The 26,773-nt window shown below is 50.7% G+C and overlaps 1 protein-coding gene across 5 annotated transcripts in view; it reads left to right on the plus strand.

Annotated features, from left to right (window-relative positions):
* LOC119966640 (stathmin-like) overlaps positions 1-26,773 on the plus strand; it is a 71,325-nt gene that overhangs the window by 26,762 nt on the left and 17,790 nt on the right. For all 5 annotated transcript variants that reach the window (XM_038798709.1, XM_038798716.1, XM_038798700.1 and 2 more), the window contains exon 2: positions 2,704-2,784. In XM_038798709.1, coding sequence (XP_038654637.1) covers positions 2,772-2,784 — 13 coding nt within the window. In that variant the 5' untranslated portion in view covers positions 2,704-2,771. The remainder of the gene's footprint in view (positions 1-2,703; positions 2,785-26,773) is intronic.

Below are 26,773 nucleotides of genomic sequence, written 5' to 3' on the forward strand. Positions count from 1 at the left end.
GACCAGTGGTGTTCCACAGGGATCCGTGCTGGGACCACTGTTGTTCGTGATATACATAAATGATCTGGAGGAAGGTATAGGTGGCCCGATTAGCAAGTTTGCAGATGAAACTAAGATTGGTGGAGTAGCAGATAGTGAAGGGGACTGTCAGAGAATACAGCAGAATATAGATAGAGTGGAGAATTGGGCAGATAAATGGCAGGTGGAGTTCAATTCGGGTAAATGCGAGGTGATGCATTTTGGAAGATCCAATTCAAGAACGAACTATACGGTAAATGAAAAAGCCCTGGGGAAAATTGATGTACAGAGAGATCTAGGTGTTCAGGTCCATTGTACCCTGAAGGTGGCTGCGCAGGTCGATAGAGTGGTCAAGAAGGCATACGGCATGCTTTCCTTCATTGGAAGGGGTATTGAGTACAAGAGTTGACAGGTCATGTTATAGTTGTATAAGACTTTGGTTTGGCCACATTTGGAATACTGCGTATAGTTCTGGTCGCCACATTACCAAAAGGATGTGGATACTTTGGAGAAGGTGCAGAGGAGGTTCACCAGGATGTCGCCTGGTATGGAGGGCACTAGCTATGAAGAGAGGTTGAGTAGATTAGGATTATTTTCATTAGAAAGACGGAGGTTGAGGGAGGACCTCATTGAGGTCTACAAAATCATGAGAGGTATAGACAGGGTGGATAGCAAGAAGCTTTTTCCCCAGAGTGGGGCACTCAATTACTAGGGGTCACAAGTTCAAGGTGAGAGGGGAAAAGTTTAAGGGAGATATGCGTGGAAAGTTATTTACGCAGAGGGTGGTGGGTGTCTGGAACGCATTGCCAGCGGAGGTGGTAGAGGCAGGCACGATAGCGTCATTTAACATGTATCTAGACAGATACATGAATGGGCAGGGAGCAGAGGGATACAGATCCTTAGAAAATAGGCAACATTTTTGGATCGGCAGAGGCTTGGAGGGCCGAATGGCCTGTTCCTGTGCTGTAATTTTTCTTTTTTGTTCTTTGTTCTTAAAAGCATTGTGGGTGTACCGACACCAGATGTTCTGCAACAGTTCAAGAAAGGGGCTCACCACCAACTCTCATGGGCAATAAATGAATCTAGCCAACGACACGCACCGATATCCCGTGAAAGGATTTTACAAAACCACAGCTTTTCTGACACCAATACGGGATGGGTGTATATATTCTCTCTAAATATTGGGAAGATTGAAACCAGACCATTTGCAACCCTAGAATTGTGATGAACCTGCAGATGAGATTCCATCCACACCTTGCTAAGATCACCTCCTTCCAACTGTACAATATCAACCTTGTTTCAGCTCATCTTCTAAAGTCCTCATTTAAACCTTTTTTGCCACTTATCCTTGATTATTCCTATGTCTTTTGGGGCATTTCCCAGTCTACATACACTTTTGCTCTTCCAAAATCCTGTTTCCTGATCTTCACTTGCTTTAAGTCTCATTCGTCTATGGGTGACACGGTAGCACAGTGGTTAGCATTGTTGCTTCCGAGCACCAGGGACCCGGGTTCGATTCCCAGGTTGGGTCACTGTCTGTGCGGAGTCTGCACGTTCTCCCAATGTCTGCATGGGTTTCCTCTGGGTGCTCTGGTTTCCTCCCACAAGTCCCGAAAGACATGCTGTTAGGTGAATTTGGACATTCTGAATTCTCCCTCAGTGTACCCGAAATTGTCGTGTGGCGACGCGGGGATTTTCACAGTAACGTCATTGCAGTGTTAACGTAAGCCTACTTGTGACACTAATAAAGACTATTATTATTGTCTGTCGCTCTAGTGCTTGTTGACCTACACTGGCTCATGATCTGACAACTCCTCAATTTTAAAACTCTTGTCCTTGTTTTCAAATCCGTACATGGCCTCACCCCACTGTCTTTGTATCCCTTCTAGCCCATTGAGCCTTTTGAATCTCTGAGCTGTATAGTTCTGTATGTTCCCAATTTAAGGGCAGCACGGTAGCATTGTGGATAGCACAATCGCTTCACAGCTCCAGGGTCCCAGGTTTGATATCGGCTTGGGTCACTGTCTGTGCGGAGTCTGCACTTCCTTCCCGTGTGTGCATGGGTTTCCTCCGGGTGCTCCAGTTTCCTCCCACAGTCCAAAGATGTGCAAGTTAGGTGGATTGGACATGATAAATTGCCCTTAGTGTCCAAAATTGCCCTTAGTGTTGGGTGGGGTTACTGGGTTATGGGGATAGGGTGGAGGTGTTAACCTTGGGTGGGGTGCTCTTTCCAGGAGCTGGTGCAGACTCGATGGGCCGAATGGCCTCCTGCACTGTAAATTCTATGAAATCACTGTCATCAGCAGCTGTGCTTTTTGCTGCCTTGGCCCTAAGTTCTGAAATGTTTTCTTTATAGTTCTCTATCCCGTATCCTTTTAAGATGCTCCTTTCAGCTTACCATTTTGATCAAGCTATTGGCCAGTCATCTGTCCTGCTATCTGCCTCTGTGGCATGGTGTCAAAAAAATGTTTTAATTGATCTTGCTCAGCCTATTGAGATGGTTGGTTATGTTAAAGTGCTATAAAAATGCAATGCAACAACTAGACCAAGCTACAGTTCATTGTCTCTGCTTTTGAACAAGATTTTTTTTTAATAAGCTGTATAACTTGCTGGTCTAAACAGTTAGTTTTCTGAAATGAGTGTTTTCTACATTTAAAAATTTTTTGCATTATGCTCATTTTACAGGTTCCGTTGTTTACATTGAACATTTTTCCTGAGTGGTCCAGTTTTGTTTCTGTTCCCTTTTGTTGAATATGGCTTGTACTGGTAAGTGTGACCTTGATTGGAAGCACAGAATTTTGTATATTTGGGATGCCTAACTATAACTATTTGGAATTTTCGGTGTTTGGGGGGTGTGGGGGCAGGAGTGGTGGAGTAGAAGGACTAGAGCATAAAGAAATGAAGAAACTGATTTTAATTCCATTTACATGCGAGGAATGGTAACATGTATTTGCATACCTTTCTGACAGTTTTTGATGTTTTTATCACAATCTTAAAAGCTATTTTTAAGAACCCTGTTGATGTTAAATGCGAGAGTATCCCAAAACCCAGAGGGGTAAGTGGGAACACCTGTTCTTAATGGTGTATATTTTAAATTTGATATACTGTAAGAAAAATATGCGAACCAGAAAGAAATAGTCCAGTTTTGTGAACAAATAATAAAGAATATTGCTGCAGGCCGAGTTCGGGGTGCTGACTACAGGCAAGGCTGGAGAGCAGCTTAGAAAGGCAAACAGCGCGATATATGAGCATGGAGAGAAGGCCGGCAGAATGCTCGCACAGCAACTAAGGAAGAGAGAAACAGCTAGGGAGGTAGGAAGGATAGCGAATGGGGAAGGAAACCTGGTGGGGGACCCGGCAGGGCTGAACAAGGTGTTTAGGGCCTTTTATTGTAAGCTGTACACTTCGGAACCCCCCCCCTGGACCGGAGGGGATGAGGCGATTCCTGGACGGACTGACCTTCCCAAGAGTGGGTAGGAGGTTGGTAGATGGATTGGGGGTCCTGGTTAGGATCGAAGAGGTATTGGGGGGCCTGTGGGTCATGCAGTCGGGTGGAGTTTTATGAAAAGTTTGCCGAGAGAGGACCGAAGGGCCTGTTCTGTGCTGTACTGTTCTATGTTCTACCGTGGGGCTGGTGCTGATCAGGGTTTTTAACGAGGCAAGAGACAGAGGGGTCCTACCCCCGACGATGTCGCAGGCTACTATTTAGCTTATTCTGAAACGGGATAAAGACCCGGAGGCTTGTGGGTCTTACAGGCCGATCTCTTTGATCAACGCAGACGCTAAGTTATTGGCCAAGATCTTGGCGGTTAGAATTGAGCACTGTGTACTGGACATAATTGCGGAGGACCAAACTATGTTCGTAAAGGGTAGGCAACTGGCGGCCAATCTAAGAAGGCTGCTTAATGTGATCATGATGCCCTCGGAGAGCAGGGAGGCAGAGATAGTGGTAGCTATGGATGCGGAAAAGGCTTTTGACCGGGTCAAGTGGGACTATCTGTGGAAGGTGCTGGGAAGGTTTGGGGTCGGGGAGGAGTTCATTGACTGGGTTAGGCTGTTGTATCAGGCCCCAGAGGCTAGTGTAAGGACCAACAGGACGACATCAGTTGTAAGACTATTAAAACCACAGTTTAGTTCCAATCGTGTTCCGAGTGAATTGTTGGTCACATCAATTTAATAGTCTTACAACTGAACCTGCCTGCGACCAGGAGAACTGAGAGCAGGCTCACGGCTGCAGCACCTTATACTTCCGGTAGTGGGAGGGGCCATGGGCGGAGCCAAGGGTGGAGCCCTGTACAAGCTCCTCATCTCCCCCTATGGGCAGAGCCGCACAACGGCTCACAGACAGAGCCCACAAGGACATAATACTATGCAATACAATAGTGTGAATTACAATACAGTATGAATTCACCACATTCACCCACTGTAAAAAAAAAAATAATAATAAATAAATCAAGTCCGGCGGGGGTGACGGGTCTACAAGTTGAGCCGGTCCGTGGACATCGCCAATGCCGCCATGCGGGCGGTGGATGAATCCGTCCCCTTTCAGGTGGAGAGCGACGCCTCAGCAGTCGCTCCCGCCGCCACTCTGAACCAGGCAGGGAGACCAGTCGCCTTCTCACGAACCCTTTCCACTTCGGAACTTCGACACTCCTCAGTCGAGAAGGAAGCTCAAGCCATTGTGGAAGCCGTACGGCACTGGAGGCACTACCTCACAGGTAGGAGGTTCACCCTCATTACCAACCAAAGATTGGTTGCCTTCATCTTCGACAACTCGCAAAGGGGCAAAATAAAAAATGATAAAATCTTGCGGTGGAGGATCGAACTCTCCACCTATAATTACGATATATATCGACCGGGGAAGCTCAACGAGCCCCCAAATGCCCTGTCCCACGGCACATGCGCCAGCGCGCAAGACGACCGCCTGAAGGCTATCCACAATGACCTCTGCCACCCGGGGGTCACCTGGCTCGCCCACTACGTCAAAGCCCGAAATCTGCCTTTCTCCACCGAGGAGGTGAAAGCCATCACCAGGGATTGCCCGATCTGCGCGGAGTGCAAACTGCACTTCTATAGACCAGACAAGGCCCACTTGGTAAAGGCTTCCCGGCCCTTTGAACACCTGAGCATCAATTTCAACGGGCCACTCCCCTCGACCTATCGAAATGTGTACTTTCTTAACGTCATCGACGAATTCTCCCGCTTCCCCTTTGCTATCCCATGCCCCGATATGACCTCCCACACAGTCATCAGAGCCCTGCACAGTGTCTTCACCCTATTCGGTTTCCCCAGCTACGTACACAGCGACAGGGGTTCGCCCTTCATGAGCGACGAGCTGCGTCAGTACCTGCTCGACAAGGGCATTGCCTCGAGCAGGACTACCAGCTACAACCCCAGGGGGAACAGGCAGGTGGAGAGGGAGAACGCGATGGTCTGGAAGACCGTCCTACTGACCTTACAGTCCAGGAATCTCCCGACCTCCCACTGGCAGGAGGTCCTCCCCGACGCGCTCTATGCAATTAGGTCCCTCCTATGCACCGCCACCAACCAGACCCCTCACGAACGATTATTTGTTTTCCCTAGGGGCACTACCACGGGGGCTTCGCTCCCATCCTGGTTGAGGACACCGGGCCCAGTTCTCCTCCGGAAGCACGTCCGGGCACACAAAACGGACCCGCTAGTAGAGAGAGTGCTACTGCTTCACTCGAACCCCCACTATGCCTTCATTGAATACCCCGACGGCCATCAGGACACCGTTTCCCTCCGGGACCTGGCGCCTGCAGGATCCACCACCATCACCGCCGAGGTACCCCTCACACTACACCCACCCAGCCCCCCACGCCCTGTGCTCCCGTGCCTATAGGTTCCCTGCCCATGCTTTGCGCCCCCGTGCCCATAGGGTTCCTGCGCCCCCCCCCCCCCCCCCTTGCCCGTCGCACCGCTCAGGAATGAAGCTCGGACCGAAACACCCCCGGAGTCCACCCTCATACCCGCACCGGCCGTCACCACCCAGCCACCCGAAGAGGCTGCAACCGGGCTCCGCCAATCCCAAAGAACGACTCGGCCATCGGACCGGCTCAACTTGTAGACCCGTCACCCCCGCCGGACTTGCTTTTTTTTACAGGGGTTGAATGTGGTGAATTCATACTGTATTGTAATTCGCACTATTATATTGCATACTATTATGTCCTTGTGGGCTCTGTCTGTGAGCCGTTGCGCGGCTCTGCCCATAGGGGGAGATGAGGAGCTTGTACAAGGCTCCACCCTTGGCTCTGCCCATGGCCCCTCCCACTACCGGAAGTATAAAGTGCTGCAGCCGTGAGCCTGCTCTCAGTTCTTCTGGTCACAGGCAGGCTCAGTTGTAAGACTATTAAAACCACAGTTTACTTCCTCTCGTGTTCCGAGTGAATTGATGGTCACATCTCGACTGCATCGCGGGACGAGACAGGGTTGCCCTCTCTCCACACTGCTGTTCGAGCTGGCCATAGAACCGCTGGCAATTGCTCTGAGAGCTTCAAGGGACTGGAAAAGGCTGGTCTGGGGGAGGAGTGGAACATAAATTCTCGTCATACGCGGATGACCTGCTGAAATACCAATCGGACCCAATGGCGGGGATGGACGGTATCTTGGAAATCCTCAGGGAATTTGGCCGGTTTTCAGGATATAAATTGAACATGGCTAAGAGTGAGTTGTTCGCAATTCAGGCGAGGGGGCAGGAGAGTAGGCTGAAGGTGTTGCCGTTCAGGCTGGTAGGAGAAAGCTTTAGATACAGGTGGCACGTGGCTGGGGTAGGTTGCATAAGCTCAACCTGTCCCGATTGGTGGGACGAGTGAGGGGGAGGTTCGGAGTTGGGATGCGCTCCCGCTGTCACTAGCGGGGAGGTTGCAGACTGTGAAGATGACGATTTTCCCGAGATTCTTGTTCATATTTCAGTGTCTCCCCATTTTTATCCTGAGGTCCTTCTTTAAGAGGCTGAATAAAATTATCCTGGGATTTGTCTGGGCGGGGAAATCCCTGCGGGTGAGGCGGGTGATGCTCGAAAGGAACAGAGGGGAGGGGGGGCTGGCGTTGCCGAACTTTAGCAATTACTACTGGGCGGCCAACATAGCGATGATAAGGAAATGGATGGTGGGCACAGGGTTGGTTTGGGAGGGGCTGGAGGCTGCTTCGTGCAGGGGAACCAGTTTGGCAGCCCTGGTTACCGCGCCTCTGCCGCTCCCGCCGATGCGGTACTCCATCAGCCCTATAGTGGTGGCGTCTCTGCGGATCTGGGGCCAGTGGAGGAGGCATATAGGGGAAGTGAGAGCATCGGTGTGGACCCCAATCAGCGGCAATCACCGATTTGCCCCGGGGAACATGGATGGTGGGTATTGACTGTGGCGGAGGGCGGGGATTGTGAGGGTGGGTGATCTGTTCCTGGAAGGGAGCTTTTCGAGCATGAAGGCATTGGAGGAGAAGTTTGGGCTGGCGGGAGGGGATGACTTTAGATCCTTACAGCAATTAATTACCAGGTAGAGGTTAAGTGGCTACATTTGGGAAAACCGTCTTCAGTTTCAGCGATGTCAAAATCTGCTCAGTTCAAGTTTTGATCTTAACTGGTACCTGTTTCGCAATAACTTGTTTTTGGGAGACTGTTTCTGCATCTGATGATAGTTGTGTCTGTCTCTCTCTCTCTTTTTGTGATATGGATATACCATTTTACTCTGTTAGCACCTTATGAAGTTGGCATTTTACATATATATGTCAATTTCTTATAGGCTCCAACCAGTGGAAAAGATATAGGGCGTGATCAAATGGAAAAGTGTTATTTGTGGTGGGGTTTGCTGGGAGTTTCCCAACGGCTCTACCGGCGAGTTCCCCAACCACTATCTAACCACACTTTTTGGTACTGGGGAGTTTTTTTACTGATTTAGCCCATAATTATAGAATTATTTTCATCATTGAGAGCTGAACTCATTGGCCAGACCGGCTCCTCTGAGATTGGCTGCCATTTTGAAAGGTTGCCCTGATCTCTAAGTGAGCTTGAGGGTCCCCCACACCCTCCACCCTCGGACAATATCACCGCACGCACACATTGGGCATTAACTCACACCCCTCTGCCGAGCCCTGCAAAGCGAACTTGACCTTTTCCAACACATGAATTCTGCCAGGTCACTCACCCATACCCTGCCTTCGGTGGATCCAAGTCCTATCAACTGAACAAAATCCGTCTCCGGGCTATTAGGGAGGCAAAGGCTAATACATCGGCCCCTTTCCTCACTTGGACTCGTGGATCTTCTAACACACCGAATATTGCCACCTCTGGACTCCGAACAGCCCCCACACCCAGAACCTCGGACATAACGTCCAAGAACCCCTGCCTGAAACTGCTCAGTTTCAAACACACCCAGAACATGTGGGCGTGATTCGCATCCCCAAACCGCCCACACCTGTCTTCCACTCCCGCAAATAACTAATTCAACCTTGCCACCGTCATGTGAGCCCTATGCACCACCTTAAACTGGATGAGGCTCAATCTCGCACACGAAGAGGACAGGTTTACCCTCCGGAAGGCTTCCCAGCCTCCTCCCATTTGCACTTACTCTCCTCCACCGGCATGTTCTCCCTTTCCATCAATTCCTTGTAAATATCCAACACCTTCCCCTATATTGTCCTCCGACAACAACTTTTCCTACAACACCGGAGATGACAGCCCAGGAAGGACAGCACCTCTCTCCTCACGAAATCTCTCTTGGAGATACCTAAAGCCGTTCGCTCATAAAACTCCTTCAACCCCTCAAACCTGCCCCTTATGAACAAGTCCCGAAAGCACTCTATCCCCACCTGCAGCCACCCCCGGAACCTCGCATCCAGCCTCACCAGCACACACCTATGGTTGTCACATTTCTCCACCCATAACGACATGCCCTCCAGCCCACGATGTTGCCTGTACTGGCTCCACACTCATAATGCCGAAACCACCATCGGGCTCACGGAGTGCCTGACCATCGAGAACAGAAGAGGTGCCAACAACAGTGCTCTCAAGCTCTTTCCCCTATACGACACCACCTCCATCCTCCCGAAACCGATCTCTCCTCCACTGCCCTTTTCCTCATCATTGCAATGTTCCCTGGCCACACAAACCCCAAAATTATCCCTTAAGGGGCTGGTTTAGCAAGGGGGCTGGTTTAGCAAGTGGGCTAAACAGCTGGCTTGTAATGCAGAACAAGGCAGCAGCGCGGGTTCAATTCCCGTGCCGGCCTCCCCAAACAGGCACCGTAATGTGACGACTAGGGACTTTTCACAGTAACTTCATTGAAGCCTACTTTGAAGCGATTATTTTATTTTATTTTATTTTATTAACTTTCCTGAAAAAGGACTTGGGAACAAAGATAGGGAGGTTCTGGAACACGAACAAGATATTGGGCAACACCGTCATTTACACCGTCTGCACCCAGCTAGTAACAACAGCAATACATCCCTCCTCTTGAAATCAGCCTTCATTCCTTCTGCCAATTGTGACAAGTTCAATTTGTATAGTTGGGCCCAGATCTGCAGCACCTGGATACCTAGATATCTTAAACTCACCCCCACCACCCTGAACGGCAGCTCCCCAAACCTCCTCTCTTGCCCTCTAGAATTAATCGGAAACATCTAGCTCTTCCCCATGTTCAATTTGTTGCCTAAAAGCCGAAGAAATTCCCTCAAAATCTCCATAATCCCTCCAATGCTGCCACCAGGCCTGAGATATACAATAACAAATTGTCCACATAGACCGAGACCCTATGCTCGGCAACCCTCCCGCTCAACACCTCGACGCTCTGAAGCGCCATTACGAACTGCTCTATCGCCAAGACGAACAGCAACAGGGAGATCGCCAAGACGAACAGCAACAGGGAGAATGGCCACCCCTGTCTCAACCCAAGATGTAACCCAAAGTACCCCAAACTCGTCCGGTTCATCTGATCGCTTGCCTCTGACGCCCTGTACAATAGACGAACCCAATCCACAAACGCTTGTCCGAACCTAAACCGGCCCAGCACCTCCAACAAATACGCCTACTCTACCCAATCAAAGACCTTCTCTGTGTCCATTGCAACTATTAATTCTACCTCTTGGCCCTCTGAGGGCATCATAATGACATTATGCAGCCTGCGCACTTTCACGGGTGATGCGACCATAAATTCACTCGAGACAAGAGTAAAAGTAAACCGTGGCTTTAATCAACTTAGAACAGTGCCTGCCTGCGACTGATCCAATACTGAGAACCGCCTATAGGTCGACTGCTCTTTATACCTCCCTTCAAGGGGAGGAGCCAAACATGCCCCAACATGTTCCCCTATGGATAATGCCATACAATGGCCCATAGGAGGAGCCCACAGGAGCAACAGCACCGATACAAATACAAGGGCAACAGCACAGATACAAATACGATGGTGGATTATTGGCATAATACATTCACCACATTCACCCCTGTTAAAAAAATGAAGTCCGACGGGGGTGACGGTTTCATAAGTTCAGCCGGTCCAGCGCACGGATTGTGCGCTGTGATCGGCGAAGCTCTGGCATTGTTGCTGGCCCAGGTGTCGAACTCGTCCGTGCTGGCATCGGTAGTGAGGGCGCCGGTGCGGGAACAGACGTGGACTCCGGGAGCGTCTCTTCTGGAGCTTCGTTCCTGTGGACCGGTGAAGGGGGGATGGCGGGCTGGAGGGAGCGCGGGAGCCATATAGGGGCGGGGACTCTGGTCATGGTAGGTTGGACGGGATATGGTGGAGGGGCGGTGATGGTGGAACCGGCGGGCGCCAGGTTCTGGATGGAGACCGTATCCTGTCGGCCATCGGGGTGTTCGATATAAGCGTACTGGGGGTTGGAGTGTAGGAGCTGGACCCTATCTACCAGAGGATCGGACTTCTGGCTCCTGACGTGCTTTCTGAGTAGGACTGGCCCCGGTGTCTTCAGCCAGGATGGAAGCGAGGCCCCTGAGGTGGATCTTCTAGGGAAAACAAATAGGCGGTCATGAGGGGTCTTGTTTGTGGCCATGCAAAGTAGGGACCTAATAGAGTGGAGCGCATCGGGGAGGACCGCCTGCCAGTGGGAAACTGGGAGATTCCTGGACTGCAGGGTCAGTAGGATGGTTTTCCAGACCGTCGCGTTCTCCCTCTCCACCTGCCCGTTTCCCCTGGGGTTATAACTGGTAGTCCTGCTCGAGGCGATGCCCTTACTGAGCAGGTACTGACGCAGTTCGTCGCTCATGAACGACGAGCTCCGGTCACTGTGGACATAATTGGGGAAACCAAACAAGGTGAAGACACTATGTAGGGCTTTAATGACAGTGGACGTGGTCATGTCGGGGCAAGGGATTGCAAAGGGGAAGCGGGAGAACTCATCGATAATATTGAGGAAATATGTATTGCGGTTATTGGAGGGGAGGGGCCCTTTGAAATCGATACTGAGACGCTCAAAGGGCCGGGATGCCTTTACCAGGTGGGCCTTATCTGGTCGATAGAAGTGCGGTTTACACTCCGCACAGATCTGACAGTCCCTGGTCATGGCTCTGACCTCCTCGGTGGAGTAGGGCAGGTTGCGGGCCTTGATATAGTGGATAAGCCGGGTGACTCCCGGGTTGCAGAGGTCATCGTGGATAGCCCGTAGTCGGTCATCTTGCACGCTGGGGCATGTGCGCGGGACAGGGCATCTGGGGGCTCGTTGAGCTTCCCAGGACGATATACTATATTGTAATTATAGGTGGAGAGTTCGATCCTTCACCTCAAGATCTTATCGTTCTTGATTTTGCCCCGCTGCATATTGTCGAACATGAAGGCTACCGATCGTTGGTAAGTGACGAGGGTAAACCTCCTACCAACAGTGCCTCCAGTGCCGTACGGCTTCCACGATGGCTTGGGCCTCCTTCTCGACTGAGGACTGCCGAATTTCGGAGGTGGTGAGGGTGTGCCAAAAGAAACGCTACCAGTCTGCCTGCTTGATTGAGGGTAGCGGCAAGAGCGACCTCTGATGCGTCGCTCTCCACCTGGAAGGGGACGGACTCGTCCACCGCGTGCATCGCAGCTTTAGCGATGTCCGCCTTGATGCAGCTGAAGGCCTGACGGGCCTCAGTTGCCAGTGGGAAGATGGTGGCCTTGATTAGTGGGCGGGCTTTGTCCGCATAGTTGGGGACCCACTGTGCATAATATGAAAAGAACCCGAGGCACCTCTTCGGTGCAGTGGGGGAGGGGAAGTTGCAGGAGGGTTCCATACGGTCAGGGTCGGGTCCTAGAATCCCGACGTTTTCCGCGACGTAGCCGAGGATGGCTAGTCTGGTTGTGCATTTCTCCTTGTTGTACGTGAGGTTTAGGGTTTGGGGAAATCTGTGGAGGTTGGCGTCGTGGTCCTGCTGATCATGGCTGCAGATGGTGACATTGTCCAAGTACGGAAATGTGGCCCGCAGCCCGTACTGGTCCACCATTTGGTCCATTGTTCTTTGGAACACCAAAACCCCGTTCGTGACGCCAAAGGGGACTTGGAGGAAGTGGAAAAGGCGGCCGTCTGCCTCAAAAGCCGTGTAGTGGCGGTCCTCCGGGCGGATTGGGAGCTGGTGGTATGCAGACTTCAGATCCACCGTGGAGAACACCCGGTAGTGTGCGATCTGGTTTACCATGTCTGCAGTCCGGGGAAGGGGGTACGCATCGAGTTGCGTGTACCGGTTTATGGTTTGGCTGTAATCTACAAACATCCGGTTCTTTTCCCCGTTCTTGACGACCACCACCTGAGCTCTCCTGGGTCTATTGCTGGCCTCGATGACTCCCTCCCGCAAGAGTCGCTGGACCTTGGACCTGATAAAAGTCCTGTCCTGTATGCTATACCGCCTGCTTCTGGTGGCGACTGGTTTGAAGTCAGCGGTGAGGTTTGCGAAGAGTGAGGGAGGGTCAACTTTTAGGGTCGCGAGGCTACATATGGTGAGTGGGGGGAGGTGCCCCCCACACTTCAGGGTTAGGCTCCTGAGGTTTTATTGGAAATCTAGTCTCAATAGAAGAGGAGCGCAGAGGTCTGGGAGCACATATAATTTAAAATTGGCGTACTCGGCGCCCTGTATTCCTAAGGTTGCGGTAGTGCACCCTCTGATTTGCACCGAGTGCGACCCAGGGGCGAGGGAGATGGTTTGGTGCGCCGGGAAAATTATGAGCGAGCAGAGTCTTACCATATCCGGGTGAATGAAGCTCTCTGTGCTCCCGGAGTCGAAAGGCAAGGCGTCTCGTGCCCGTTTACCCGGAAGGTCATCATAGAGCTCCGGAGGTGCTTGGGTTGCGACGGTGCTATGTCTTTTCGTCCGACGTCATTTCGTCCAACGACACTTCGTCCACGTCTTTTGGTCCAACGTCTTTTTGTCCGCCCGTCTTTTGGTCCAACGTCACTTCGTCCAATTATCCAATTACAAAAAGTTTAATTTAGTTTTTCAATGTTACTGCTCAAGGATCCTCTCCACCTATTTCGCCTCTTGATGTTGAGTTCTGCATTTGTGCTGCTTGATCTCCAGACATTATTAAGAAAAGCTGCAGGATATTCACCCATGTATGCTGCAGCGTGATGAGAGCCATTGTATCTGATGGAATATTTGATCATTTCAGACCTGTAATGTCAGAACCCACTGCCAACCAGAGGTTTTAATCACTCGACGAAAATCGAGAAATAAATCTGCTTCTTTCAGAACTGCACTCATTGTCTAAATCCAATTAGACTCCCACTTATATCTGTGTCTGTCGGAATTGTAGAATATCAAATCATCTTGTCCTCTCCCCATTATTCTCTCTCGGGTACAGTTCTGGAAATCTAACTTTTAGGGAATTTCGGGAATTTACAATTTACATCAATTTTAAGTAATTTCGGGAATTTTATGTAATTAGTAAACTTTTAGATTTTTTAACTGCACTTTTAGAATTTTTAACTGCACTTTTAGATTTTTTAACTTTTTAACTGCATTTTTCAACTTGCATTTTACTTGCATTTTATCAATTACTTGCATTTTAACAATTAAATTCACTTGCTGTATTGTACTTGCATTTTATCAATTAAATGGTTTTATACGGAGTTAATTTGTAATTGGATAATTGGACGAAGTGACGTTGGACCAAAAGACGGGCGGACAAAAAGACGTTGGACCAAAAGACGTGGACGAAGTGTCGTTGGACGAAGTGACATCGGACGAAAAGACGCGACACGGGTTGCGACTGGTCTAGGGTGACCGCGCTGAGCTGCGGGTAGCCGGCGTGGTCGGAGGTGCTGGGGCGACTCCGCTATGGCTGCCCTTGTTGATCGTACGTGTCGAGCGGCGTATCAGATGGCGGCCAAGATGGCGGCCCCCATTGGTCGAGCGTGGCGGGCGGTGAGGAAGATGGAATCCAAGATGGCAGCCCCCATGGATCGCACGTGGCCTGCCGCGTGGGGGAGGATGGCCAAGATGGCGGCCCCCGTGAGTCGCACGTGCTATGAGGGCTGGAAGATGGCTGCCCCCACGGATAGCACGAGGCTGATGACGCGTCTGCAGAGGGCGGAGTCAGCAGACACGCTGCCACACTGCGGGGCCTGTGAGTCTGAGGATCGGGCCTGTGAGTTAGAGTTCTTGGACCTGGCCAGGCAAACTTTTGCAAAATGTCCTTTTCTCCCGCAGCTGCTGTAGTTCGCGTTACGGGCCGGGCAGTACTGCTGGGGGTTTTGGGACTGGCCGCAGAAATAGCAGGGTAGCCCCCCATGATGGGCGGGCGGGCGCGCGGCACAGGCCTGGGGTAGTCTTTGGTCGGGGGTCCACGAGGGGGTTGTGTGGTCAGCCGGGAACGCGTTGAAGCTCTGGAACGCTACTTCCAAAGAGGAGGCTAACTTTACCATCTGATTCAGGTCCAGGGTCCCCTTTTCGAGTAGACGCTGTCTCACGTCATTGGACCGGACTCCCGCCACGTAGACGTCTCGGACGGCAAGTTCCATATGTTGAGTGGCCGTAACGGCCTGGCAGTTGCAGCTGCGTGCGAGGACTTTGAAGTTGCGTAGGTAGTCTTCTAGCGATTCCCCGGGACACTGGCAGAGAGTGGTGAGGATGTGTTGCGCATAGACCTCGTTCACAGACCGTACATAGAGGCGTTCGAGCATTGCAAGGGCATCTGCGTAGGAGGAGGCCTCGTTGAGTTGAACAGAGATTTGATGGCTCACCCGTGCATGGAGGAGGCTCAGCTTCTGTTCGTCGGTGACGGAAGGCATGGAGAAGACTGCGAGATAGGCCTTGAAGCAACGAAGCCAGTGCGAAAAAATTTCTTTCACCTGTGCGGCCTGCGGATCGAGTTCCAGTCAGTCAGGTTTGAGGGCCGATTCCATAGTTGCGTTTAAGTTGATTAAATTGATGCGACCATCAATTCACTTGAAACAAGAGTAGAAGTAAACCGTGGCTTTAATCAACTGAAAACCGCCTACAGGTCGACTGCTCTTTATACCTCCCTTCAAGGGGAGGAGCCATGGGCGGAGCCCATACATGCACCAACATGTTCCCCTATGGATAATGCCATACAATGGCCCAGAGGAGGAGTCCACAAGGGCAACAGCATAGCACAGATACAAATACAAGGGCAACAGCACAGATACAAATACAATGGTGGATTATTGGCATAATATATTCACCACAACGGGCAACTGCCTCCCCTTCACAAATCCTGTCTGGTCCTCCTCTTTCACCCCCGGCACACAGTCCTCTCTTCGTGATGCCAACACCGGCGAAGTTCAGCAACAATACCAGGCTCCCGGGTCCTTATCTTTCTTTTAACATCAGAAAGATGGACGCCTGCGATAATGTATGAGGGAGCTCCCCCATCCCTTGCCTCATTGTACGTCCTCACTAACAACAGCCTCAGTTCTGCACCAAACTTCTAAAATTCTACTGGCAACCCATCTGGCCCCGGGGCCTTTCCTGCCTGCGTCACCCCAGCCCCTGCAATCTCTTCCCACTCCACTTTGGGAACTCGAAGCCATCCAGGAATCACCTCCTCCCCGGCCAGAGGCTCCGACTCGTACAGCCTCCTATGGAAGGCATCAAATGCCCCATTCACGCGGGGGTCTGTCACCACTCTACCCTTCTTGTCCCTCACCCTACCAATCTCCCTTGCCTGCTGTGGTGAATGTATAATGCTTAATTCACACTATATATAATTGTGTCCTTGTGGGCTCTGCCTGTGAGCTGTTGTGCGGCTCTGCCCACAGGGGGAGATGAGGAGCTTGTACAGGGCTCTGCCCATGGCTCTGCCCATGGCCCCTCCCACTACCGGAAGTATAAAGTGCTGCGGTGTTGTGAGTCTGTCCTCAGTTCTTCTGGTTGCAGGCAGGCTCAGTTGTAAGTCTATTAAAGCCACAGTTTACTTCCTCTCGTGTCTCGAGTGAATTGATGGTCACATCACCTGCTTCCTCAGCTGATGGGGCAGCATCCTTTTTGACTTTTCCCTGTATTTGTACTCTGGCTCTCCACAACTGCTACACTGCCTACCCTGTGGACACTAACCCAAACTCCATCTGGAGCCTCTGCCTCTCCTTTAACAATCTCTCCTCCAGCGCCACCAAGTAACTCCAATTTACCCACAGAATCTTCTCTACCAACCTCGCCGTTTCCTCACATACCACCCTCTGTTTATGCGCGCGAATCAAAATAAATCCCCCCCCCGAACTACAGCCTTAAGTGCCTCCCATAGCGTGGTGGCTGTGACCTCCCCCTTATTGGTCAACTCCTCTAAGTACCCCTGAATGGCAGCCCCCACACACCCCCTCATTCGCCAGCAGCCCAACATCCAACCTCCCGTTGGATATCCCCCTGATCCACCCAATGTGGCGCGTGATCAGAAATCACAATCGCCAAGTACTCGAGAGTCGGCCAGCCCCGCAAGCAGTACTTGGAGTAGCTAAAAAGTCGATCCTGGAGTGCACCCGATGCATGTGGGAGAAGTACGAGAACTCCTTCGCCCTCAGCCTCCCAAACCTCCACAGGTTCCCCCCCCCCCCCCCCCCCCCCCCCCATTTTACATTTTAAAATGTACATAACCTCCACAGGTTCCCCCCCCCATTTTACATTTTAAAATGTGCATAACCTCTGCTCTCACGTCTGTAAGCAGAGATAAGTTTTGTCTAACTTCTTACGTGGATGTTAGGGCAGACCTCTTCCCCAGGTCGCCTCAGTATCTCGAAATAAAGTCTATCAACAGAATTCACCACAACTTCTGGTGACGGCCATGGAATGAGTGGTCACACATTTGTTGGCTCCCGCTCAAGGTGGATTTTTTCGGTCTTTCCCCACCCGAACGTTGTGGTGTATGAGTGCCCAGGGAACGTAATATTTCTCTGGTGAGGTTGGTGTATGGATCAGCAGACAAGATGTACCACAAGAAAGAGAGCAGTTGGAACAGGAACATTTTTACAGTGCGACGTGGGAGCAGAGGTTATGTACATTTTAAAATGGTCTTATCATTTCTCTTTGCTCCTCCCCTTATTCAGTAGCTTGACCTATCCCTAACAAGTGATGTTTATTCAAGAACTCAAAATCTCCATGGTGACACGATTGTCCTTCTATCGGAGGAGTTTCCAGTGACCTTTGGAATTGATGATAGGTTATGCTTCTAGATGTTTTCTTGCTGGAGATTCCTTCATCCTCCAGGGCAGGAATTAATAGCTGCCAATTCCTCCCATCTGATAATGGCTAATGCCAGCAGCTGGTATTCTTGTGAAAACAAAGTCAGTCTAATCACCTATCTGACCATGAGGCCCCACTAGCTGCTTACTACGAACCTGGAAGCTGCCCAAACCATTTTACTTTTAAAACATATGGTCATCACTTCTAATTCACAAAATATTTTATACTGCTTTGTGTAAGATAATATGAATTATACTTAATGTTATACAAGGTGTGTTATTAATATAAGTGTCTACTCATGGTTATCATTTATATGGTTATGCAGAGTAAATGTATAGAATTAATCACATTTCTAATGTGACATTCTACATCATTCCCTACAAATGTTTTAATTAATTGATTCCACAGAAACATTTCTAAGTTCATTTATGGTGGATTTTTCATGGAGTTTCCCTCTGGCTTTGCCGGCGAGTTCGCCACTGTTATACTTTGGGCGCGATTCTCTGGCCTCGCTCGAGCAAAAAGAGGCCAGTGAATAGCGGGAGAGACAGAAAACGAGAACCGCGTCAGGCGCCAAACAGTTTACGATGCAACCAGCCCATTCCCGAAGGCGAAATCATGATCCCTCGTGGTGAGAAACTAATTGTCACCACTTAAGCCCTATTTCCATACAGTTGACAGGAGCGACCCCATATCTAAAGGTCTCCCGTGGTGCATCGGCCTCCCCAGCAAGTGGTCACATGGTGCCGATCAGTACTCCTTTTTAAAAATGTGAACCTAGAGGAAGGGCTTCTGCGGGGAGCTGAGGAGGTGAGGAGCCATCTTTACTCACAGGCAAAGAGCTCGGGGGTTCTGGGCTTGCCCCCAGTGATCGGTGGGGGACCCAAGGGTGGGGAGGGGACACACACTCCGCATGGGTGGGCCGCCATGCAAAGGGGGAATGGAGTGCAACTGCATGTGGCACCAGAATGCCAACCCCTGGATCATGTGTACCGGTCCAGGGGAAACCCTGTCCCCTGCCCATGTGCCCCACCAACCACCAGAGCCCCCACCAACTGCCAAGGCCTCTGGCCGTGCGGCTGAAGGCTATTGCTCATAGGGAATTGCCAATCATGGTTAACTGAGCACTTCACACAACCCAAGTGGATTCCCATGGGTGGGCGGGCCATGTAGCATGTGAGAGTCATGTCCATGGCTGGAGGGTGTGTGAGTGCAATGGTGATGGGGAGATGCCTGGAGAGATGGGTCAAGGGTTTGAACAGCAGCCCACATTGCGAAAAAAAAGTGACAGAGGTGTCATACTGCTTGTGGTCAAGGGTTTTTACTGTGTCCCCACTCTCCCAATGGTGCCCCCCCCCCCCCGTAATCCTCAATGCGCTGGGCTCCACCGCTATGTCCAGGTGTGTCTCCAGGATGCAAATCTGAGGTGGAGGCAGCCAGCTGCTTACCATGTCCCGTGGCTTTCGATGCCCCAGGCAGGCACCACCTGGGGGGCTCTGGGGCTGGAGAGCCCCGGCGCACTTGTCGATGGCACATGCACAGCCGTCAACAACTGCGCCACGCCTTTGAAACCTCCACTAATGATGCAGACGTAATACACCATTTTTACTATTGCGGCCGCCACCCTAGCAGTGTTGGCCTCAGTGCCATGCATCGGTGTTGACATCTCCTGTGCCCATAGCCTCTGGGACTCCTCCAATCGGCTATAGACCTGCTGGAGTCGCTGACATCTCTCTCTAAATTTCCAGGCCGCTTCCTAACGTCTCTATCAGCTCCGGGTAACCCTGTTCCAGAGGCTAAGCGTCTGCCTGGGACCTGGGATCCAGCAGACCTCAGACTGCTGCCTCGCCTGGGCTTTACTGCCTCCACCTTATGTACATCAACAGCTGTGTGGAGCTCACCAGATTATGCTTCAGAAGCCTGTACACTAATATTTCCCACGGAGGTATGTGTACCTGTGCTGTTGGAGAGTGGGGATGACAGATGTGACGCGTCGACCATGGCATCCTCTGAGCTCTCCTCCGACGTATTCTCCTGGGAGGCAGGGCAGGGGGCCACCCCGAATGGGCCGGACCTGCGTGAGAATGGACATGTCATCACTGGGAGGGATGGGTCAGTCATGTATGGTAATAACAACGCGCGTGTGACAGGTCCTCCGGGTGGGGCCCAGTGGATCCTCACCTCTGCATTGTGCGCCGACCTCCGCATTGGTGACGGCTCTGTCCTTGGCCACCCCAGTCACCTCGAGGCCCGTTCCTTAAGGTGGTGTGGGTTCGTATGTCTGGCATCCCTCTGCTGGTCTGGACCCTCTCCAGCGATTGTGGGAGAGCTTCTCCTGCAGAGACACAGGGTATCATTAGCCACGTGCCTGGTTCACAGTGGAGGGGGTGGGGCGGGTTTGTATGTGTGTGTGCAAAGGGTTGGAGGGGAATTGAAGGGAGAGAGTGGTTTGGGGGCCACATGGAGGGTTAGGGGGTGGATGCTCGCATGGGGGCAGAAAGGTCTTTGGGGAGCGGGAAGGGTCCATTGGTGTCAACTCACCCATGCTGCCCGGTGTAGGCCTTGACCTTCTTGCGACACTGGATGCCAGTCCTCCTGGTCACATGGCAGCTCGTTCCAGGCCACCATTTTGAAAGGGTGCCCTGATCTCGAAGCGAGCTTGTGGGTCCCCCACACTCTCCGCCCGTGGGCAGTCATCCCCCACGCACATAGGCACTACCCTGCACCCCCACCCCATGAGGGCACCCCGCTAAGGGGTCTCTGGGGGGGGGGGTCTCCCCTCTTCAGGCCCCTCCCTTCCAGGACCCCTGCCATGCATACCCTTCACCTGCCATTCATGGGAATGGTGCCCTCAGCCCCTGAGCCTTGGCAGTGGCACCCGGGCAGTGCCCTGCCACTTGGCAGTGCCATGGTGCCCATGTTCGAAAGGGAGGGCTAGGGAGCCACCCTGCATTATCCCTGACCATGCAGGATCTCTGATAGGCCGGTAGAGCTGCAACCTCACTGGTGAGCTGGTAAGTTCATCGAAGCCAGTTTATCAGGGCAGCGTGGCGTCACAGTGGTTAGCACTGCTGCCTCACGGCTCCAAGGTTCGATCCCGGCCCTGGGTCACTGTCCGTGTGTAGTTTGCACATTCACCCAGTGTTTGCGTGGGTCTAACCCCCACAACCCAAAGATGGGATGTCTGGGGTGGTCCCGGTGGATTGGAAATTAGCAAACGTGACACCACTGTTTAAAAAAGGAGGTTGGCAGAGAGTGGGAAATTATAGGCCAGTGAGCTTAACTTCAGTAGTAGGGAAGGTGCTGGAATCTATCATCAAGGAAGAAATAGCGAGGCACCTGGATAGAAATTGTCCCATTGGGCAGACGCAGCATGGGTTCATAAAGGGCAGGTCGTGCCTAACTAATTTAGTGGAATTTTTTGAGGACATTACCAGTGCAGTAGATAACGGGGAGCCAATGGATGTGGTATATCTGGATTTCCAGAAAGCCTTTGACAAGGTGCCACACAAAAGGTTGCTGCATAAGATAAAGATGCATGGCATTAAGGGTAAAGTAGTAGCATGGATAGAGGATTGGTTAATTAATAGAAAGCAAAGAGTGGGAATTAATGGGTGTTTCTCTGGTTGGCAATCAGTAGCTAGTGGTGTCCCTCATGAATCCGTGTTGGGCCCACAACTGTTCACAATTTATATAGATGATTTGGAGTTGGGGACCAAGGGCAATGTGTCCAAGTTTGCAGATGACACTAAGATGAGTGGTAAAGCGAAAAGTGCAGAGGGTACTGGAAGTCTGCAGAGGGATTTGGATAGGTTAAGTGAATGGGCTAGGGTCTGGCAGATGGAATACAATGTTGACAAATGTGAGATTATCCATTTTGGTAGGAATAGCAGCAAACGGGATTATTATTTAAATGATAAAATATTAAAGCATGCTGCTGTGCAGAGAGACCTGGGTGTGCTAGTGCATGAGTCACAGGAAGTTGGTTTACAGGTGCAACAGGTGATTAAGAAGGCAAATGGAATTTTGTCCTTCATTGCTAGAGAGATGGAGTTTAAGACTAGGGAGGTTATGCTGCAATTGTATAAGGTGTTAGTGAGGCCACACCTGGAGTATTGTGTTCAGTTTTGGTCTCCTTACTTGAGAAAGGACGTACTGGCACTGGAGGGTGTGCGGAGGAGATTCACTAGGTTAATCCCAGAGCTGAAGGGGTTGGATTACGAGGAGAGGTTAAGTAGACTGGGACTGTACTCGTTGGAATTTAGAAGGATGAGGGGGGATCTTATAGAAACATATAAAATTATGAAGGGAATAGATAGGATAGATGCGGGCAGGTTGTTTCCACTGGCGGGTGAAAGTAGAACTAGGGGGCATAGCCTCAAAATAAGGGGAAGTAGATTTAGGACTGAGTTTAGGAGGACCGTCTTCACCCAGAGGGTTGTGAATCTATGGAATTCCTTGCCCAGTGAAGCAGTTGAGGCTTCTTCATTAAATGTTTTTAAGGTAAAGATAGATAGTTTTTTGAAGATTAAAGGGATTAAGGGTTATGGTGTTCGGGCCGGAAAGTGGAGCTGAGTACACAAAAGATCAGCCATGATCTCATTGAATGGTGGAGCAGGCTTGAGGGGCCAGATGGCCTACTCCTGCTCCTAGTTCTTATGTTCTTATGTGCAGGGTAGTTGGGTTAGCCATGCTAAATTGCCCCTTAATTGGAAAAATGAATTGGGTACTCTAAATGTATTTTTTTTTAAAAGAAAAAAGTCAGTTACCGACTTTGGCATGTGCCGTTTGCTCCCGCCCCTTTTAGACGTGATTCTGACTCTGATGCTCGCGGGACTTGGATAGATCCCACGTGGCATGAAGGCTGCCGGGAAACCCGCGGGAGGCCTCTCACGTCATCCACCGGCCACAATGCGCTCGTGTGTGTCATTACGAGTTCACCATATACTGTTACAAAGACCAATGCAGAGTCAAAAGTAATTACTTCTTTGTAACACTTTGAAGATAGATCATTGTGTTAACACCTATGATTCTACTCCACGTTTCTGATATCACAGTGTCTATTCCTTGCTATTCTGCTCATCTGCAAAAAGTGGGATAGTCCAGTTGCTTTGGCAGATTCACACTACTGTGATCATTGGCTGTTCTTCGTTCATCTGGTCTCAGGCCTTGAATCAATGGGTTTCATAAACAGCCTTTTTGTTTAATGAAAGCCTCATTCAACTAGGCCACTCGAACATCACGTATTCTGCAAACGCTACAAGTTCTGTTATCACAAGCCCCTGTCTGTTGCCTTAAGTTGTTTCCATTGTCCAACCGAACAGATGTTGCTGAGGCAAAAGCCAATGAAGTCTTTGTCAGAAGTCCATAAGTTATTTCTGGAAGCGAATGGAATGGCACTTGTTAATAAGCAGGACCCAATGTCAAATGGCCATGAGCTACTCCTCAGAGCAGATAAGAGGAGCCAGTTTCCTTTATGTCTGATTTGCATGCTGTGTCCAAAATGAAGTTCAACTGAATTAGCAGGCAGTCTTTTCTGTTCTGACCAACATAAAATGGACGAACAATCCAAAATGGAGGAAAAACCAAATTCCGAATCCTTCAGGTGCTACCCGGGCACCTTGCAGGTTGGCAGTGCCAAGGTGCCTGCGTTCCACGGGGAGAGCCAGGGGTCACCCCGGACTATCGCTGGCCACCCTGGGCCTCCGATGGTCCGGGAGTCATTCTGCTGACTGAGGCCACCCCGGGAGGTCGGTAGATCGCGGATACGTATACTTAAGTAGGTTTAAAATCTACTTGAGCACAAGGCCTGGTCCCACCCATTGTGGGCGAGCTTCTGGGCACACCGCCTCATGGGACTTGGGTAGATCCCATGAGGCATCGTGGCTGCCAGGAAGCCTGCGGGGGCCTCATCCGGCATCTACCTGTCACATCGTACTCCCAGTCAGCCGTGACGTGGCGGTAGATCATGCTCATAGAAGGATGCATGTGCAAGGAAATTGTAGGGAAACCATACAAATAATTATAACTGGTAACTTTGGTTATCCTAATATAGACTGGGATAGCAATAGTGTAAGGGCAGAGAAACTCAAAAGTGTGCTCGTCCTAATTTTGTAGATAATACGTTTCTGGTCCCAGAAGTGTAGTGATATAACGTCGTTGGATGGTGTGCAACTTCCAACCAGCAGGTGGCGATTCAGAGGCACCATGCGGTCTCTCGACCAAGGTCATGTGACTTGTGACTCAGAAATAAAGGCAAAGACATCCGGCCATCTTCAGAAGAAGATTGAGAGGGTAATAAGACATAAATGTGAATGGTCAGTGCTAGGTGAAAATTCCAGAGAATAGTTAGCAGATTCCATGATACGTGCTCTGTGTTAGATTGCTGTCTTACCACACATGACTCAATAAAGGATTCTGGTTTGGACAAGTTGAAGTGTTTGGTGAGTTACTTCGTGAAGTACAAAGGACTAAATATAACATTGTACTACGAGTGCTGAAGATTTAAAGGTAGCGACGGCAATGACAAAATTAGGCATTCAGTTTGAAGACCGGTCTGGTGAACTGTAACCTGAGGTGACCCAAAGCGTAAGAAAATGCTGAAGGACCCCCCACCAGCTTCAGATGTCCGGGAACCTAGGTGAGAACTGGCGGCTGTTCAAACAGCAGTTCGAACTTTATGTTGCGGCCGTGAGCCAGTAGGCCCAGCCTGATGAAAGGCGAATCGTGTTGCTGCTAACAGTGCAGGTCCACAAATGTTCGAACTGTGCAAGTCATTTATCTTTGATAATGGGGAGGAACACAAGAAATTGGGTGAAGTGATGAAGCACTTCAATAAGCATTGTTCCCCTAAGAACAATGAAACGTTTGAGTGCTATATGTTCCGTATGCATACCCAGAGACCTAGCGAATCATTTGACAATTTTGGCACAGCCTTGAAGCTGAAGGCCCAGTCATTCAACTCCAGTGACCTAAAATCTTCGCTAATCTGCGACCAAATTGTCTTTTACTTGATAAGCTTCGTGCGATATTATTGGGGGAGGAAGATTTGGTGCTGGCGATGGCAGTGAAGGTTTGCCAGGTGAGCGAGATTGCTGCACAAAGATTAGGCGCACTCTGTTCAAAATTTTGGAGCCAACATGGAAAAAGAAGCATGCGCCATTAGCGCTGTGACGCACGTCATGAAGAAACGTGGTCTCCCGTGCGGGCAGCCATTTTAAGCAGCCGACGCCATCTTGTACCAAAAATGTGGCACTTGACATGCCCCATGGCAATGTTTGGCCTATCTAAAAGTTTGTTCCAAGTGTGGCCATGTTGGGCACTTTGTAAAACAATGTTTTGTGCATTCCACCATGGACCATGATGTGTTGGGCAGGATGGGAAACCTGGTGCCCTCTGGCTTTATAGTGGTAATGTCCTGTCTGGTGATTGGCTGCTCTGTTGTGTGTGCTTACTGGTCATCCTGTGTGTCAATCACTGCCTGTCTGCACTCCATTATATACATAGATGTATATTATGACATCTCCCTTCTTTTTTTTAGATAATAAATATTAATGTGCGTGTGGATGTGTATATGTGCGTGACTATAGACAGAATGTGCGAAAATGAAATGAAAATCGCTTATTGTCACGAGTAGGCTTCAATGAAGTTACTGTGAAAAGCCCGTAGTCGCCACATTCCGGCGCCTGTCCGGGGAGGCTGGTACGGGAATTGAAACATGCTGCTGGCCTGTCTTGGTCTGCTTTAAAAGCCAGCGATTTAGCCCAGTGTGCTAAACCAGCCCCTAATTAACTTGTATACATAGGAAGGTGTCGCTAGTGCAGGTATAGGGCATATGAAATGGTAAATACGATATTTACAGAGGTCAAAACGATGAGGTAACAAAATTGTGCAAAAGTTCAGTCTATAAGTTTAGTCTTTGTGGCGGGCGGCAAATTCTAGTTGATCGCTGCAAGGATGGATCAGGGACCGCCTGCACTTGGATGGGTGGGACCGCCGCCAATGCGGTGGTTGCAGGGGTTGGCAGGATTGCTGGTAGATCGGTGGCCTCGTGGTAGGGCATGTCCGGAGGAAGCATTGTGTATGGCGGGGCATCACGGTCAGGTGGCGGGTGTGGAACTCTGCGCAGCGCCCGTCTGTTGCGTCGTAGGAAGGAGCCATCAGCCATGTGGACGGGGGACGATCTCTGGGCCACTTGCTTGACCACCACAGTGTGACTGACCAGCCGCCGTCAGGCAACTGTACACAAAGGTGATCAGTTGAGACCAGCTTGGGGAGATCTGTGGCATGAGCATCGTATGCTGATTTCTGTTGGGCCCGAGACTGCTGCATCTTTTGTATGACCGTGAGGTGGTCAAGGTCCGGAACATGGATGGCTGGAACTGTGGTTCGCAGAGTGCGATTCATGAGCATCTGCGCTGGAGACAACCCAGTGGACAGCGGGGTTGCCCTGTATGCCAGCAGCGCCAGGTTGTAGTCGGAGCCTGAGTCTGCAGCCTTGCATAGCAATCTCTTAACAATATGGATCCCCTTTTCGGCCTTCCCGTTTGACTGCGGGTAGTGGGGGCTGGAGGTCACGTGACGGAAGTTGTATAAGCGTGCAAAGTCAGACCATTCCTGGCTGTAAAAACAGGGACCGTTGTCACTCATCACCGTGAGCAGTATCCCATGCCTGGCGAACGTTTCTTTGCATGCTTTAATCACTGCCTTCGACGTGAGGTCGGACAGTTTCACCACTTCTGGGTAACTGGAGAAGTAGTCGACCAGGAGGACATAGTCACGCCCCTTGGCGTGGAAAAGGTCGACACCGACTTTGGACCATGGGGAGGTCACTATCTCACGTTGCTGCAAAGTTTCTTTGGGTTGAGCTGGCTGAAATGTCTGACATGTAGGACAGTTGAGCACCGTGTTGGCAACTTCTTGGCCTCCCGAGCTCTGCGTCGACATTTCTCGACCCCTAGGTGACCCTCATGGAGTTGGCCGAGCACCATAGCTCGCATGCTCTGCGGAATCACGATCCTATCGAGCTTCATGAGGATGCTGTCCACCACCATCAGGTCGTCCTTGACGTTGTAAAACTGGGGACACTGTCCCTTCTGCCAGCCATTTGTAAGGTGCTGCATCACTCGC

Source organism: Scyliorhinus canicula, chromosome 1 (assembly GCF_902713615.1).
Source record: "Scyliorhinus canicula chromosome 1, sScyCan1.1, whole genome shotgun sequence".
NCBI classification, from domain to species: domain Eukaryota; kingdom Metazoa; phylum Chordata; class Chondrichthyes; order Carcharhiniformes; family Scyliorhinidae; genus Scyliorhinus; species Scyliorhinus canicula.